This window comes from Marmota marmota, unplaced genomic scaffold (genome assembly GCF_001458135.2).
Source record: "Marmota marmota marmota unplaced genomic scaffold, marMar, whole genome shotgun sequence".
Classification (NCBI taxonomy): domain Eukaryota; kingdom Metazoa; phylum Chordata; class Mammalia; order Rodentia; family Sciuridae; genus Marmota; species Marmota marmota.
Genome location: NW_026000206.1, coordinates 3,500,039 through 3,515,375, shown reverse-complemented (window position 1 = coordinate 3,515,375; position 15,337 = coordinate 3,500,039). Strand labels below are relative to the sequence as shown.

The 15,337-nt window shown below is 48.3% G+C and overlaps 1 protein-coding gene and 1 pseudogene across 2 annotated transcripts in view; both read right to left on the bottom strand.

The window, feature by feature from the left end:
* Positions 1-381: 381 nt before the first annotated feature.
* The window catches only part of Plpp4 (phospholipid phosphatase 4), a 112,949-nt gene continuing 97,993 nt past the window's right edge, over positions 382-15,337 (bottom strand). The window contains exons 6-7 of one of the 2 annotated variants that reach the window (XM_048791312.1): positions 10,346-10,516; positions 382-833 (exon numbers count right to left, since the gene is read on the bottom strand). In XM_048791312.1, the coding sequence (XP_048647269.1) occupies positions 634-833; positions 10,346-10,516 (371 nt within the window). In that variant the 3' untranslated portion in view covers positions 382-633. The remainder of the gene's footprint in view (positions 834-10,345; positions 10,517-15,337) is intronic. The other variant, XM_048791313.1, reaches the window with a different exon arrangement.
* On the bottom strand, positions 14,101-14,792 carry LOC107152902 (annotated as a pseudogene).

Below are 15,337 nucleotides of genomic sequence, written 5' to 3'. Positions count from 1 at the left end.
CGTGGCCTCCCCGCTGACACAAGCGCTCGTGCTTCTTTGTTTTTATTGTTCTTGGCAGAGGTCTGTGCATGGAGGTATTCAGCTCAAATCTTTCTAAATAAGTGATGCAAAAAGTGCGGGGAATGCTAAGACCCTCGCTCTGCGTTTCACACCCACTTCACGGACACGCGCTGGGACGGGAGCCTTTGCTCCCCGGTGCAGCCGCTGGACCCCCATGGACAGAGCTGGCTTTGGGCTACGCTGTGAAACCCCCTGCAGCTGCGAATGACTTCGCCACACTGGACGCGCGTCTTCCAGGTGGGAGGTTTTATTGTGATTTACAACCATGAAGGAGGAGGAAGGCGATCGCTATGGCGAACACCAGGTGGAGGGAAGCGGCCAGCCACGCCCACCCGCCCCTGCAGCCCTTCCCTGGTCTTCAGAGAGCGCTTCCGGTGTCTTGACCTTGCAAACTCGAAAACGTTGAAAGGAGACCTCGAGAGTGGCACGAAGACCGTCGGCAAAATGGAAGCAGAAGGGAAACTTGGAGAAATAATGGATGAGAAACACACTACAGAAAACCTCTGCCACCGTGTTACGGCGTTGGGGGGAAGAGCGAGCCCGGGGCTCAGCGTCCATCTCCCGGGACACTCATCATACGGGGCCTTCGGTGATCCCCTCCAGGGGCAAGCTGGGCTCGCTGTCCGCCGTGGGCCTCTCCTCCTTCTTCAGCGAGGTGGGCACGCGCAGGCTGACGTAGGGCTTATGGCAGGCCGTGTTGGCCAGCGGCGGGTAGTGCTGTCTGTAGCAGATGTATGCAAAGATGAGGCCAATCACGCCGCCCACGAATGAATCTAGGAAGAGCAAAGGGAGGAAGGCGTTACTCTTCATTTACACGTGGCCAGTGGAGTTTTCCAGGACGCACTTTTCCCACCTGCTCCGGGGACTGGTTTTCTGTAGGTGCGAACCTGTGGTCTCTGCAAACTGCCATCTCTCCTAGCACGTACCTGTAAGTGAGTACCTGATTCTCTCGCCCCTTTTATTTCTTTAACTCACATCTGAGCATTGTAAGAATTTAGATCTTATTCCTGACTTAAAAAAATGTTTTTGGATGTTGATGGACCTTTATGTTATTCATTTATTTATATGCAGTGCTGAGAATCAAACCCAGTGCCTCACACATGCTAGGCAAGTACTCTACCACAGAACCACAACCCCAGCCCTTATTGCTGACTTTGAAGAACAACTTTAGATTCTGAAAGATTACCAGCCATCTCGATAACATCTAAATGCCTGTACCCGTGGGGGCTGACTTTTCTTTTTTCTAGGTGGGTCTCATTGGAGTCCTGAGATCCTGCTGGTGCACCACAAAAATGCAGCAGGTGTGCTGGTCTCTGCTTCCAGGTAAGTGGTTTCCTAGGGACAAAATGAACCCTGTCTGTGACACAAAGTCACAAAGTGAATAAAGCATCTGCAACATGCCAGGGTTGGCACAGTCAGTAGACCTCTGCAGGAGGGGACCTCACCCCTCCAAAGAGCTGCATATCTCATCAAGTTGAGGAGGTGACAGACAGCAGCTGAGGCAGGGATGGGGCCCCTGTGCAGGCAAGATAGGTCTCTCCACCACCACAGGGAGCAGCCATTCACCAAGGAAGGCATACAGTTGGTGCCCAACAGCGACCCCATGAAACCAGGCCTCACTCAGTGTGTGTGTGTGTGTGTGTGTGTGTGTGTGTAAAATGCTCTAAGTTGTCTCTATGGATTATGCTTGCCAAAATATCCTGGCATGATGGAGAACCTCCCCATCAAAAGAAATTTAGACTTTTATTAAGGTTTCTGCCATGTTCAGCTGCCTTCATTGGGGATTTCCATTATTACATTTATTATCTTGTATAATCATACAAGCTTCTTGTGGGAACTAGCATCTGCCCTGTTTCCCCCAAACTCACTGGACTGGAAGCTCAGGGTCCTCATTCTGCAGCCTGTGCAGGCCCACAGTGCTGCACTAGATTGGGTCAGCTCATTCCAGGCATCCTAAGTACCTGCCTCTGAGATCCCAGCTTTCACAGTGCAGCAGGCCCATGGGCAGAAGGGAGTGTCCACCTGGGCTCTGTTGAGGGGCCACAGGGCTCCCTAATGATCAGTGTTCAGGGCATAAGTTCCCAGCCTTCCCAGGAAGTTACACCCTGTTCAGAGACTTCAGTTTAAGTCACAAGATAATTCTCTGGCATCTCCTGTGGGGGAAATTTTGAGAGGTTATTGAAGAAATGTATCTTTCCAAAAAAACCAGCTCAATGTAGATAATGTGCATCACATTTATCAGTCTTTTTATGATTCTGTTACAGGTATCCAGGCTCTGTTTAGATCAATCAGAATAACTTCTGAGGAGAGGGAATATTTCTCTATTTCATTATCTTTCCTAGAATTGCCTCTACCTTCAGCATTTCTAGTAGGCTAATAGAAAAACATAAACATCCTATAATACATAGCTTTAAGTTATTTTAAATAAATTCATTTCAATTTACTGACCTACAATAGGAAAACAAATAAAGAGGTAATAAGTAAAAGAAAAGCTCTTTTGTTTTAGAAATTTCTGTGATGGCAGCCTGAACGGTTCAGAGAAGGGCACAGTCGCTGCTCTGGTGACCAGAGTATGGAAAGCAGCTGGTGATGACCGCTCAAGTGCAAACAGACGGAGCTGTTCTCTTGCTGGCAGAGTCCTTGCCACTGCTCCTAGAGAGCTACCCAAGCCCCTGTGTCATTCAAGACTGTTCCCCTGGCCCTGCCACCAGCCCCAGCCCTCCCTCCCACTCACTGTCTTCCTATCAGTTGCTCAAATACACTTGCCTCTTCCCCTTTCAGGACCCAAAGGTGCTGTCCTTATCCTGGACTCTTGCAAATCCCTTCTCCTTACCCTGCTTTCAATTTTTATTCATGTTTCAGAGCTCAATTGTATGTCCCCATACAACGCAGTCCCTACCTGACCCCTGCCATGGACCAAGTCTCCCAGGTGTACACTTTGAGCACCCGTGCAGCACAGTGGGGAACAACGTCAAGCTGTGCAGATGAGGGACATTTAACACTGGACTCAGAAGGCTATGAGGACAGGGCCATGGCTGCGGTTCCCTCTATACTGGATCAATACTTGCTCACAGCAGAACTAAGTTTGCTGATGGAAATGGATGCTCAGTGACAGGCCGGACTGGCTGCTGTCCTGGGTGTCCTTGGGTGAGCCCCTTTCCCACCCTGTTCCTCTGTCGTTTCATCTGCAACACAGGAACACTGAACAGGCACCTGCTGGTGTGCAGGGCCTCCTGAGGGAGAGGTCCAGGAGTGCGGTGCCCTGGGTCCACCTCCGTAGGCCACACTGAGGTTCTCTGGTCAAAGAAGAGACTGAATAATTGCCCCAGCTTCCTGCCCTGGGAGTAAAAATCTAAACAACAGATGGATGTGGTTATGGCCGCCTCGCTGCCAACAGGCAGAAAGCCCAGGGGCACATCTGGGCATCTGCTCGGCCCTACGGAGCAGCCATCAAGGTGAAAGCAGAGACATCGGGGAGGCCGGAGGCCACGGGCGGGTAGCAGGCCAATACCTACTCATCCCGAGAGGCACTGTGGGCCCTGCAGAGGGTCCCCATGCCTATCAGCCTGACTCAAGAATCTTCCTGCTGAGGAATCCCCAGCCCCTGCCAGGGCCAGTCTCTTCACCTCTCTCAGACCAAATGGAGGTCTCAATCCCCACCTCCCTGAGCTGTGATGGTGATCTAATAATGCTTCCTCTAAAGACAGTGCCGTAGAGCACGTCCAAATAAGACCCAGGACACAGTCCCCATCTCTGCTCTTCTCATGCTGTCCTCTCATGTCCCTCCCTGACACTGCCAGGGGACTTCCGATTCTCCCTGCTGCCCCCTTACCTAGCTCTGCTGTTCTCTCAACACATCTGTACCGCACACACAGCACCCAGGCCGCCCAGAGTGTCCACCTCCTGAGCTCAGCCTTATTTTCATAGCGTTTAAAATAAACTTATAATGAATTTAAAAAACATTTGTCACTCACTGGATTGTAAAGCAACAGGAGCTCAGAATTCCTGAGCAGCTCAGCCGTGCTCTGCAGCTGCAGTGCACCACACAGTGCAGCCTGCAGTGGACTGGGCTGGGCTGGAGGGTGTGGGGCTCTGCTTGGGATGCCCCCCACGGGTTAAGACCTGCAGGATGTGCCAGAATCAGCCAGGGGAAGTGCGGAACAGGAGGCAAGGAGAGCGCCCAAGGTTTCCAGGCAGAGGGAAGAGTACACAAGACCACTTGGGGAAGAAGGGCTTGGTGAACCTGAACTAAGGAAGGCCGTCTTTTAACAGGGTGGTGGTATCTTTGTAGGATGCAAGGACGTCACAGCACTCCCATGTCCCTTTGTGGTTCCATGAGCCCCCCGTGTGGAGCAGGACCCCACTCCCACTGTAGGCTACCACCTGTGCACCCTGTAGCCTCACACTGCCACTCAGGGCTGCGGCTGAGTGGTTCTGTCTAGACCTGGGCTGCCTCTTCATAGTCACCTACACAGGGCAGCGACTGTGGGGGGAAACGAGGTGAGGTCAGTCACAGGGGACCGAGGATGCCCGGGAGTGAGCCTCGGGAGTCTGCTGTACCCAGGGCTGGTGGGGGCAGTAACAGAGCTCTGAGAGACCCTTTTCAAGTCACCTCATTTAGAGACTGCTTCTGAGGGCCCAAGGGAGGCCTGGTTATCTGTGTGTCCCTCAGCTGTGAGAGACAGAAAGACAGGCAGAGGGGAAGGAAGGAGAACCCACGAGAGACCTGGGCGTTACAGAGCACCATGAAGCTTTGACAAGGGTTTCTCCAGAGAGAACAGCCTCTGCCTGGCTATGATGAAGCTGACAATCTTCTGTGGCACACGCAACAGTCCAGTACAGTGGCCAGTGCCCCCCTCCGCACACCTGCATTGGCAGGACTGATGATCTCCTGAATTCTGGTCACTACATGGAAGTTCATTTCAGATCACTCTCACAGCCCAGTCAGGGAAGCAAGGTGAAGGCATGGGCGGCCATGTTGAAAACACCCATATGGGGTCTCCAAGAGGGACGTGGGGGCTTCCCACCCTCAGCTGGCCCTTGGCCTGAGTGGGAACAAGTGACTGCCTCTTTCCAATAATGAAACTCCACTTAGGCACCCAGGACGGCTTCAAAGACCTATGATGCAAGAAAACAGTGCTGCCCAAGTCCAAATCCCACAAGGAGACCCTGGATCCAGATGCAGGGTCTCATCATCCTGTCCCACAATCAGGCAAAAAACAGTCTCCTGCCACTGCCATCTAGGACTGTACCCTGGCCAGAGACCACAGGCACAAGTGTGAGAAGCAGCAGATGCTGGCCAGAGACCTGCTATTCCTCTGCTGCTGCCTTGCTCAGGAATGGTGCAGGTTTTAGAGCTAAAACACCCAGTGAAACACAGAGACAAGCCCCTCTCCGAGGCGACACCTGTCAACTCCCTGCTTCCAGTGGACCTGAAAGTAGTGCATCACAGACACGGGGCCAGCCACACAGAGTTAGCATCAGTCCAGCTGGTTCTGTGTCCAGACAAGTTTTGTTAAAAGTCACACCTGCCCCTCCCTATGCCTGTGCCCCTATATTTCCCTCATTTAATAAAACAGCATACTTGTGTATTTGGAGTGTTCCAGGGGGCACGAAAAAAAAAAAAAAGAAAGAAAGAAAGAAGAGAAAAAAACCCAGAAATAACAGAAAATAATCAGGATAACCAACAGAGCAAGTCACTTGAGATTATGGGCTATTTATTGGATGTGAATATGCAATGGATTTGATTTAAGCAATATGCAATTGCTTAAATCAAACTTGAAATGGAGTCAGAAAACCTCCTAACATTAATGTTGATTATTAATTAATTAATGACTGAAGTCAATGACGAGAGGGCCTTGGGCAGTACTGATGCCCACTGGGCTCTATACAAATTTCCAGCCCAATAGATGGCCCCTGCCCATGGGGGCAGCTCAGTCCATGAAAGAAAAAGTAGTAGTTTATCTCATCAGGCTCCGGCCACAGCAGTTGGAGGCCTAGCTGTTCACACCTTCTCCACCCAGGAAACTGGATTCCTCTCTAAACTGTGCCTTGGGTGCTGAGGGGCAGGCCTGGGTGCAGGCCCTCCCCTGCAGGGCGGCCCAGGTGCAGCTGCAGCCGGTGCAGCCCCACTGTGGACCCCCAGCCTTGCTGCCTTCCGGCTGCTGCAGGAGAACTACAGGGCTCCTGGGCGGACCAGCTTTAGCAGTAGTGGGAATGGAGCGGCCTTCCAGCCTCTGCTGCTGTTTATAATGGCGACTTGGAGAACACACTGCGGGATGCCCAGCACCTTTCTGGACAGAGTGGCTCTGAGGGTTCTCATGTGAGCCCTCCTCACCCCCAGACTACAGCTTCTGCAATAGGTACCACGGCCCGGGAGGGAAGAGAGCAGCTGTCAGGCCGAGCAAGATTACACTGAGAGAAGGAAAGAAGTCGAAAGCATCTTAAAGGAAAACTCAGATTGGATATGGGATTGGTCAAGTTGGCAGGGAATCTCCTCCCCAGGGAGTTCCTCCTTAAAGAGCACAGGGAGCTCTCTGGATGAGACTTATGAAGACAGGGGCTTTTCCCAAGCAGAAATTCTTAGAACCCTAAGAGCTCTTCCACCTCTGCTGCTCTCAGCTGCTGGCCATGGGACTGGGGACCTATATCAGGAGCACCCAACAACCTCCACCATCACCTTCTGATGAAGAATCGGATCTAACGTCATTCACATAGAGGGGATCTACACCTGAGCTTGTGACGGCTATTGGAAAAGCTATCAGGATGCCTGGGTGGCTGCACAGCTTGGGTTTATCTGTTCTGTAAATACTGCGTTCCAGATTTAGGAACATCAAAGAACAGACGCTAAAATCATGCTGACCTATAATTACTTATGGGATCAATTAATAAGCATGTCAGACTGATTAATATCTACTGTAAGAATCTGGTAGTAAGTTTTCTTTGCACATTAGATATAAATACTAAAAGTAATTTTAATAGTCATGATGTATGTAGTACTTAAAAATTATCTATAGCCTTAAGTTAAAATACTTTATATTTTGAAAGACTGAAGAAGATTGACAGTAAAATCACTATATTAAGGGATTTGTCCAAAAGAAACACTGTGGCCTTATAATCTCTTTATTGTAGAAAATATGTGTTTAATTTAAATGGATGCAGGTTATCTGTAAAGACCACTTAACTACGAAAACTATTAAGTAATAAATAGAAGCCAAGGTGCAGCTACAAATTCCATGAAACAGTTCATACACTAAACAGTTTTTTGTTTTTTTTCCAGTGTGAGGACCAAGGCCTCTGCCTGTCAGCTCATTACCCTGATGGTCAGTTTTCTGTTGGAAGCACCTACTTGGTCTCTTAGTCCCCATCACAGTGGACTGCTGAATTTAATCTTATTGTTTGTGCTCAACTTTTGTGTGCTCTTAACAACAGCTTTATTGTAAGCAAATGCATCTACTTAAAAACTTAATGAGAAACAAAAATCTTTGCCAAATCCTTAAAAAATATTTAGATATAACTGAGTGTTGAATGAATAAAATTTCTCATTCCCAGAACATTGTTGCTTCTTACCATGAAACAAGGGAAAGAAAGATAGGGCTTTGGCGTGATGTGGATCAGGATCTCAATCTTGGCAGAACTGACCTTGGGGCTGTGAGAAGGGGCTCGAAGGATGTTCAGTATTATAGTCCTTAGCTTTAACCCTCTACCCATGAGATGCCAGGAGCATCACCCCAACGTTGTAACAACCATAAGGATGTCTCTAGACATTGACAAATGTCCGGTCAACCTCTCCACCCCTACAACCAGTGTGGACAGTGATGGCCTCATAAATGAGACTCAGGTAAAGTAAGCCTGACTCAGAGTCCATAAGAGGATCCAAGAAAAGGCATGTTCTTTCCCTGGCTGACTCCAGGGGAGCAAGCTGAACAGACTGTGGCAGAGCTGGGCTGGCACTGGGAACATACCCCTGACCTGAACCAACTCATGCAAGTCCAGGTTGGCTGCAGAGGTCTACCATCACACAGTGCCACCTTACTCCTCCACCAGCATGGCCCTTAGCATCACTAAACATTATTTCTCTTGCTTTGCTTTTCCCTTGGAGTGGTCACAGTGTTTCTCCACTGCCCAAACTTCCTTTCTGTTCCTCTTGGACAGACCTGTTTTGAAGTCCCGGTTGTCAGCAGACCCTGGGCACACCAACTGCATCTTGAATCCATCAGCCCCTAAAGCCAAGATCCCCATTCTTCCATGGTGGCCACATTGTTCAGCCACAGAGTAAACAGTAACAGATCAGGTTAGGGTCACAGAGTGTTCAAGAAAGACCAACCTCACGTCTTAGATTTTTAGTACAAGGTCACTACACAAGGGCTCTTACAACCTCCAATAAAGGAAAAGTCTATCCAATTTTAAACTCTTGATCATTTCCCAAGTCCAAAGTGGTTGAGTAAAAGTGAAAACCCAGTATTCACAGCTCACAAACAGATCATGCTCCAAACCAGTTGTTTGGGAAACACAACATGGTCTCCTTAGAAACAATGCGCTAAGGAATGGTGATACCAATTTGCATTCATGTAGGACATTTCCATTTACAAAGTACTTTTGGGTCCATTATTTCATTCAATCCATGAAACAGCACTGTGAAATATTCAGGGATTATAGTTCCTATGCTCATAAAAAATGTGCTTCACAGGGATGCATGAGAAGCGATCTATATAGGGCTGTTTGGCTCATACAACTCTTCATGGGCAGATGACCTAACCACAGGGACAACATGATTCTGTGGGAAACATCCACAGTTCCCAGGGCACCATTGGTATGCCAACTGCTGTTAGCCCAGTGATTCTCTCCTTCCTTCTTTCTTGTGATGTGGACTTATATCATCTAGAACTTCATCCAAGTCATTGGGTGAATAATGAGGGCAGGCTCAGGCCAGAGTCCTGGGGTCCCCTCCTGACCACCTCCCCAGAGGGCCTCAGACCTCGTTCATGCCTGGTGCATCACCTGTTTAAACCATGTGTCAGCCCCTCTTCCCTTTACCCTGCACCCTCCAAGTCAACGCCGTTGCTGGAGACACACGACACCCAGGGCATGAGATCCAGGAGGGTGGACCTACAGCTGGGAGGGGGTAGGAGAAACCGAGGCATCACTGAGAGGAGGAAGAAGCCCCTAGAGAAGATAGAGAGAAGGTGCCCTCAGCCAGCAGTTGTCCTCATCTCTGGCCTCTACTGGGCCCTTACTATAGGAACCAACTGCTGGAGGGGAGAGAAGAGGGTGGCCCCACAAGGCAGCTAGCTTGAGAAGTAGGGAAGAGGGAGGAGGGGAAAATGTAGTAGCAGTACAAAGGAAAGGGAGGAGGTTGGGGCCACAGTCTGGGTGGGGAAGGCAGGTGCACTTACTTTGCTAAGTGACATGGGCAGTGGAACTCTAAACCAACGCTTCTCTGACTACAGAAAGGACAGGCTTGCGTGATAACTGTGGAGATTCCTGACCAGCACCCCAGAGAACCTCACCCCACCCTGAGAGTCAAACTCCTGGCTCAGGATCAAGAGGATCTAAGGACTGGCATCTGGGAAATGCTGCCCTAGATCTTGCTGCCCCTGGAGGCCACACCCTCTATGGATGTCCTCTCTCTGTTCCCTGTTTGCTGGGGCAGATGATGGCTGTCTTCCAAGCAGACTGTGAGCTATAGTTCATCTGCATGGGGACATAGCAGGGTTTAGTTATATTCCAGGAACAAGTCCTTCACTTGTTTTATGTGATTCAGATTTTAAAAACATCCCAGGACTAACACATAGAGGCCACCTCACCCAGCCTTGCAAGTGCTGCTAAGAACACTGCTGGGGTTGTCCTTGGGCTGGATACACTCTTTGGAACAGGATCCAGGGTGAGAAATACATCCTTGTAGACTGTACTTGATATGGGAAAAGAGCCAGAAAACACTTGGCACCAAGTCTGAGGACTGAGTCAAGTGACCCAGCAGGGAAGTCCCACTGGAGTCTAAGGCTAAGGTGACTACCAAATGCCTAACATCTTGGCAGGACTTGAGAAAAGTCTCTCGGAACAGACAGCAAAAGAAGAGTTCCGATTCTGTCCTAGCAAGAGCAACATGAAGGTCAGAACCCACTTGAACAGGTACCTTGGCTTCAAAACCATACCCACCCTGGTTTCTAATGTTGGGCACTTATTCCTCCTCCCCAGTTAGGTGCAATCTCTATACCCATCCATGGAGGAGGAGGAGGAAGAGGGGATTGCCATGAGGATGGGCAGGCCCTGGGCAGGGACTCACCTTGCCAGTGATGCTTGTAGTCACACATGCGGGACAGCGCGATCATCATGGCACAGTACAGGGGCAAGATGGCGGCACAGAGCCGCCAGCTCTTCCCCCGCCCACTCTCGGTGAAGCAGTGCAGCTTGCCTGCCAGGTAGAATGTCGTGAAACCAAGGCCCGAGAAGGCAACTGCCAAAGAAAAACAACAGGTGTTACTCCAGTAGGTGGAGAGCGGCAAGTTCTCCTGGGCATCCTGTCTGCCATCCTGACATCCCAGGGCCAAGCCATGGTGGCAGCCTCTAGGCAGCTCACTCTAGGCAGCCTCCTGCTGCAACACTGGAACAGACTTCCAACCACGAGGCTGGACTTCTAGGCCTGCAGGTGAGCACCTGCTACATTTTATTCACTCATTGGACAATGGTTTAGTGGGTATCCAGTGTGTGCTGGGCAGGCACTGTGCTGGGTGGGAGGGATGAAAAGAAGCAAGAGATGTTCTCTGCCCTCCAAGGGCTCAGATTCTGGTGGAAGGACAGTGGTCATCCTGATGGGTAATTCTAATATAAAGTGTTACCCTCTACAAGAAAAAAAGTGCATAAAGAACAAAAGACTTGGAGGACTGCTTAGATTTGAAGGGTAAGGGAGAGTCAAAACAGAGATGAGGCCCAGATTTTTGGTTAGTGAGACAGTGTGCAGTGATGGCGTTCATGAAGATGGAACTTGGAATGCTATGGAGGAGCAGAGCTTGATGGAGAAGCCAGTGAGACAGATCTTGTTTTCTCATAGAAACAACAGCCGTTGTTTCTTGGAATTGAAAACACAACTCATGGCTATGCCAAATCCATTGTCAAAAGCATGAAGGTTGGGGATAGCCTGAGACTGCCATCTAGTCATCTGCAGAAATGTGGATGAAAGGACATGGATGGGCATGGTGTTATGTGAAATGGGCCAGGGACAGAAAGAGACACCACATGTCCTCCCCACATGTGGAAGCTATGTAGTTGATCTCACAGATTAGAGAGGCTAGGGAGGGCAGGGGGTAGGAGGTAGAGAGCTTGGATAATGGGCACCAAAATACAGTTAGATAGGAGGAATTAGTTCTAATGATCTACAGCACAGTAGGGTAACAATAGTCCACAACAATTTTATATTTCAAAATAGCCAGAGGTGTCTAAAGTTTCCCAAAACAAACGAGAAATGTTTGAGGAGATGAAATGCTCATTCTCCTGATCTTATCATCACATATTGTATACAAGTATCCAATTATCATATTCTACCCCATAAATCTTGACAAATACTATGTGTCAGTTAAAAACTAAGAAAAAGAAAAGCTGGAAAAAAACACAGCTGGAGCTCAGTGCCATTTCAGGTGGGTTTCTGAAGGCTTAGAACAGTGGTCCTCCACCCTGGCTGCACATGGTGTCACCTTCAACACCTTTACCATCTACTGGTAGCCAGGTGCCACTGTGAGACGTTCTGTCTGTAGTGGTCCTGAGTGGCCCCTGTTGTGCATGTGTGAATGCAGGTGTGTGCAGGAGTGTGCAGCTTCCCAGGTGACTCTGATAGCAGTCATGACTGAGCCTAGAAGCTTCCACTGAAGCCAACTGCTGCAGCTCCTTGGCTTCTCTGGACACCAAACTACCCCAAACTTGCTCCTTGATTAGAAAATCCTGAGAGGAAAGAGCTCACAGGTAACCAGCTCACACAGCGACTCGGTAAATCAGCTCTTTCAAGGAGTCAGTACACCAGCAACTTTAAGGACTGCCCAAAGCCTGGGCCGCAGCCAGGAATCCTGCAGCATCTTGGTGAAAATGCAGACTCTCAGGCTTGCTCCAAACGACATCTGCATTGTACAATATCCATTAGCAATCGGTGTGCACACTGCAGTCTAAGAAAGCTTGGCTTAGAACACATCTGTCGTCTGTATAAGAGAGCTCTAAGATCTACCTTGAGATTACAGTGTACACTATGGGGGAAATCTGGAAGGTGCTCTGCCCAAAGTTCCCTACAAACATGGAAACCTGGAAGTGATGGGTACAGAAGCACAGGTAAGCCAACTGTGGCGTTTCTATCCAATGGACTCTGAGGCCACCATGAAATACGAGATTGAGTAGCAATATGGCCAATACCTAGGGTACAATGTTAGGTTCAGAGGCAGGAGTTTAAATTGTAGGGCCAAGATTTTCATGACTATAGTACATAATAATGAACAGCCTGCAGCCTTTCCAAATTATCTCTGAAAATAACAGATCTCAAAAGACACCTTGGATATAAATATAAGCTTATGCCAAAGCAGAACTTCTTCAGTCCCAGAAGTAATAAGGTCACAGTGCAGCTTTCCCCTGCACCTTTTGTTGGTTTAATTATTTGTTTTTTAACCACTACATTGTGTTGACACTTCCACAGCTGTAATTTTTAATTATAATTATTAGCACATATTAATTGTATAAAACAACTGGCTCTTTGTGACATTTTCATACATCCTTATACTTGGATCATGTTCACTTTTTTGAAATAGAAGCTAAATTAGGTTTATCCTGGATATAAAAATGAAGCAAAAGCAAGAAAATGAAGGAGGTAAGAGCACCAAAAGCTCTTCTGAACAGTGGCCAGCACTCAGTCAGCAAAGTGGTGCCAACATACATTGAGGACTGTGCTTAGAAAAAGCCATGAGGCACTGCACTGCCTAGCCCTGTTCTAGAAGGCTTCTGGGGTGGAAGCGTATGAAGTGATTTATGTGGTGTGGCCCCGTCTGGCGCCATCTTGGCAGGCACAATGGCTTCTGGATTCCCATCCACATCTACTTTGTTTCCTTCCTTCTCTTTACCCACATTCTCCCATGAGGTGTCAGAGTGGAAGAGGAAAGGTAGACAGTTGGCTGTGGTTGGTACTGGCCCCATCTTGAGCTCTCACAGGAGGAACAGTAGACTTTATTCAAATCAGATGGATTAGCAAGTCTATCTACCTAGGTACACTAAGTGTGGGGAGTAGAAAAGCCCAGGGCTTTGCTGGGTTATAGATTAAAGTCTCCAAGATTGGAATCTCCAAGAGAAGAAGCAGCTGTGGGGTTGCCAAATTGGCATCTGTCAAGAAAACAAACAGATTTTTAAAAAGTCAATGAACACAGAGTGGATCTGAACATGAATTTGTCTGTGTCCCCATAAAAAACCGACCTGGAGACTTTAAGACACAAGAGTCATCAACTCAAGCAACCAATACCACTTCTGGATACCTTCAGGGGATGAAACAGGGGAAGAGTGTTTGGCCTAGGGAGAGAGACCATCCCCAGCCTCCTCCTGACCCCTGCTACCCTGGGGACTCTCAGCTGGCCAGCTCTGGCCCACTTTCACTCATATGTTTTGAAGCTCAGGTCTAATATGTTCTCTCTGGCATGGTGGGAGCTTGCATGAACACCACAGCCCCTCCACATCCTGGAAATCTCTGCTTCCCTGAAGAGGAGGAGATTCCAGCCTTGCTTAATGGCTGAATGCAATGGCCAGGAGCCTGTGGGCATCGGAAGCAGCCAGTCTTCTTCAACACATGCTCTTGGGCCTTTGGACAGTATTTCCAAAGCACTTCTCTGTGCCCTTATTTTTCTAGGTGACAGGATGAAGCTCCAATTTCATGCTAAACCTTATGCTTGTCACTTTCTTGCTGACATTTATACAGTTATTGAACAGACATAATGTCATTCACAGTTGACTCCTTCTGCCTGGGAGGCACATTTGAGCTATGGGAAGCTCTGGTCTTTTTTTTATTATTATTATTTTTTTTTATTTTTTGAGAGCAGGTACTGTTTTATTAACTGATCAGATAAAAAAAAAATACCATGGAAGATATCTTAGTTCATCCTTCTAATAAGTCTGTTGATCTGGTCTTTCCTGTTGCCAGCAGCTCCACCTTCTACAAAATGGGTGGTCTTTTTCTTCATTTCACCTCTCGGAGAAGATAATTTGAAGGACCACAGGAAGTTATTTGCTTCTTTGAAGCGTTTTCCAACAGAGTAGGTCTCATGAATCAGATCTTCCATGCAGATGATGACATATTTACCAAGAGATCGAGCAATCAAAGCGTTATCTGTCAAGGCAATTCATTTCTTATTGGTTTTGCTATATCCACACTTGTAGATGAGTTCATTCACTGATTTCAGATTTGGGTACCCCTCGGCAATGTAAGGTTCCACGAGCCTCAGCATGTTAACTGAAGCCTTGTTGAGCTTAACAAAGGTGCCATTGAAGATCTGGCGAAGGCGAACCTTTGGGCTCACACCATTGATACCTCTGATCCTGATAACAAATGCCAATTTGGGTTCTGCAGGTACATAGAAGTTGCCGGCTTTTCTTGCCATTCTAGCCATCCGAATCTCTGTTCTGTACATTTGCCTATATTCCTTGTGGTAATGCTTGGCTTTTTCATAGATTAGCTTCCTCCTTGCCTTTTGAAGCATCTTTTGGGCAAACTTCTTCCCCAGGCGCTTGACCTTCAGCTCTGCATAATGCCTTTGCTTTTTCTTAAGAGTTTCTAGCCCAGCAGGAACCTTCTTTTTCTTCTCTTCGGCACCCCCCCATGGTTCCAGCCAGAAGAAAGGAAGCTCTGGTCTTTTGCTTGTCTGCCACCCCAGTCAGAATCAGCATCTACCAAGCCATACCTAATTAATATGATCCCCGCCATGAGATAAGGGGCTTGGGACCAGGATGTAGTCTCCTCTGAGCCACCCCACTCTGAAATCCTGGGACTCTCAACCACCAAGGCTCAGATTCAAATTCAACTGGGACAAGAAAACAGGAAGGCCATCAAAAACACATTCTCCACCTCTAACATGCAACACCCTATTTTCTTATCCTAGAACCCACACAATTGAGACACCTGGGGACCGTGAAGCCTTTTATCCTAGCATGGAACAATTCTGTGTGAGATTCTGTCCCTCTTCCTAAACACAAGCCTGACTTCCTGCTCAGTAAAGAACCAAGCAGGTATCTGGAGACATAAGGCACTGAATGTTTTGGAAGATGA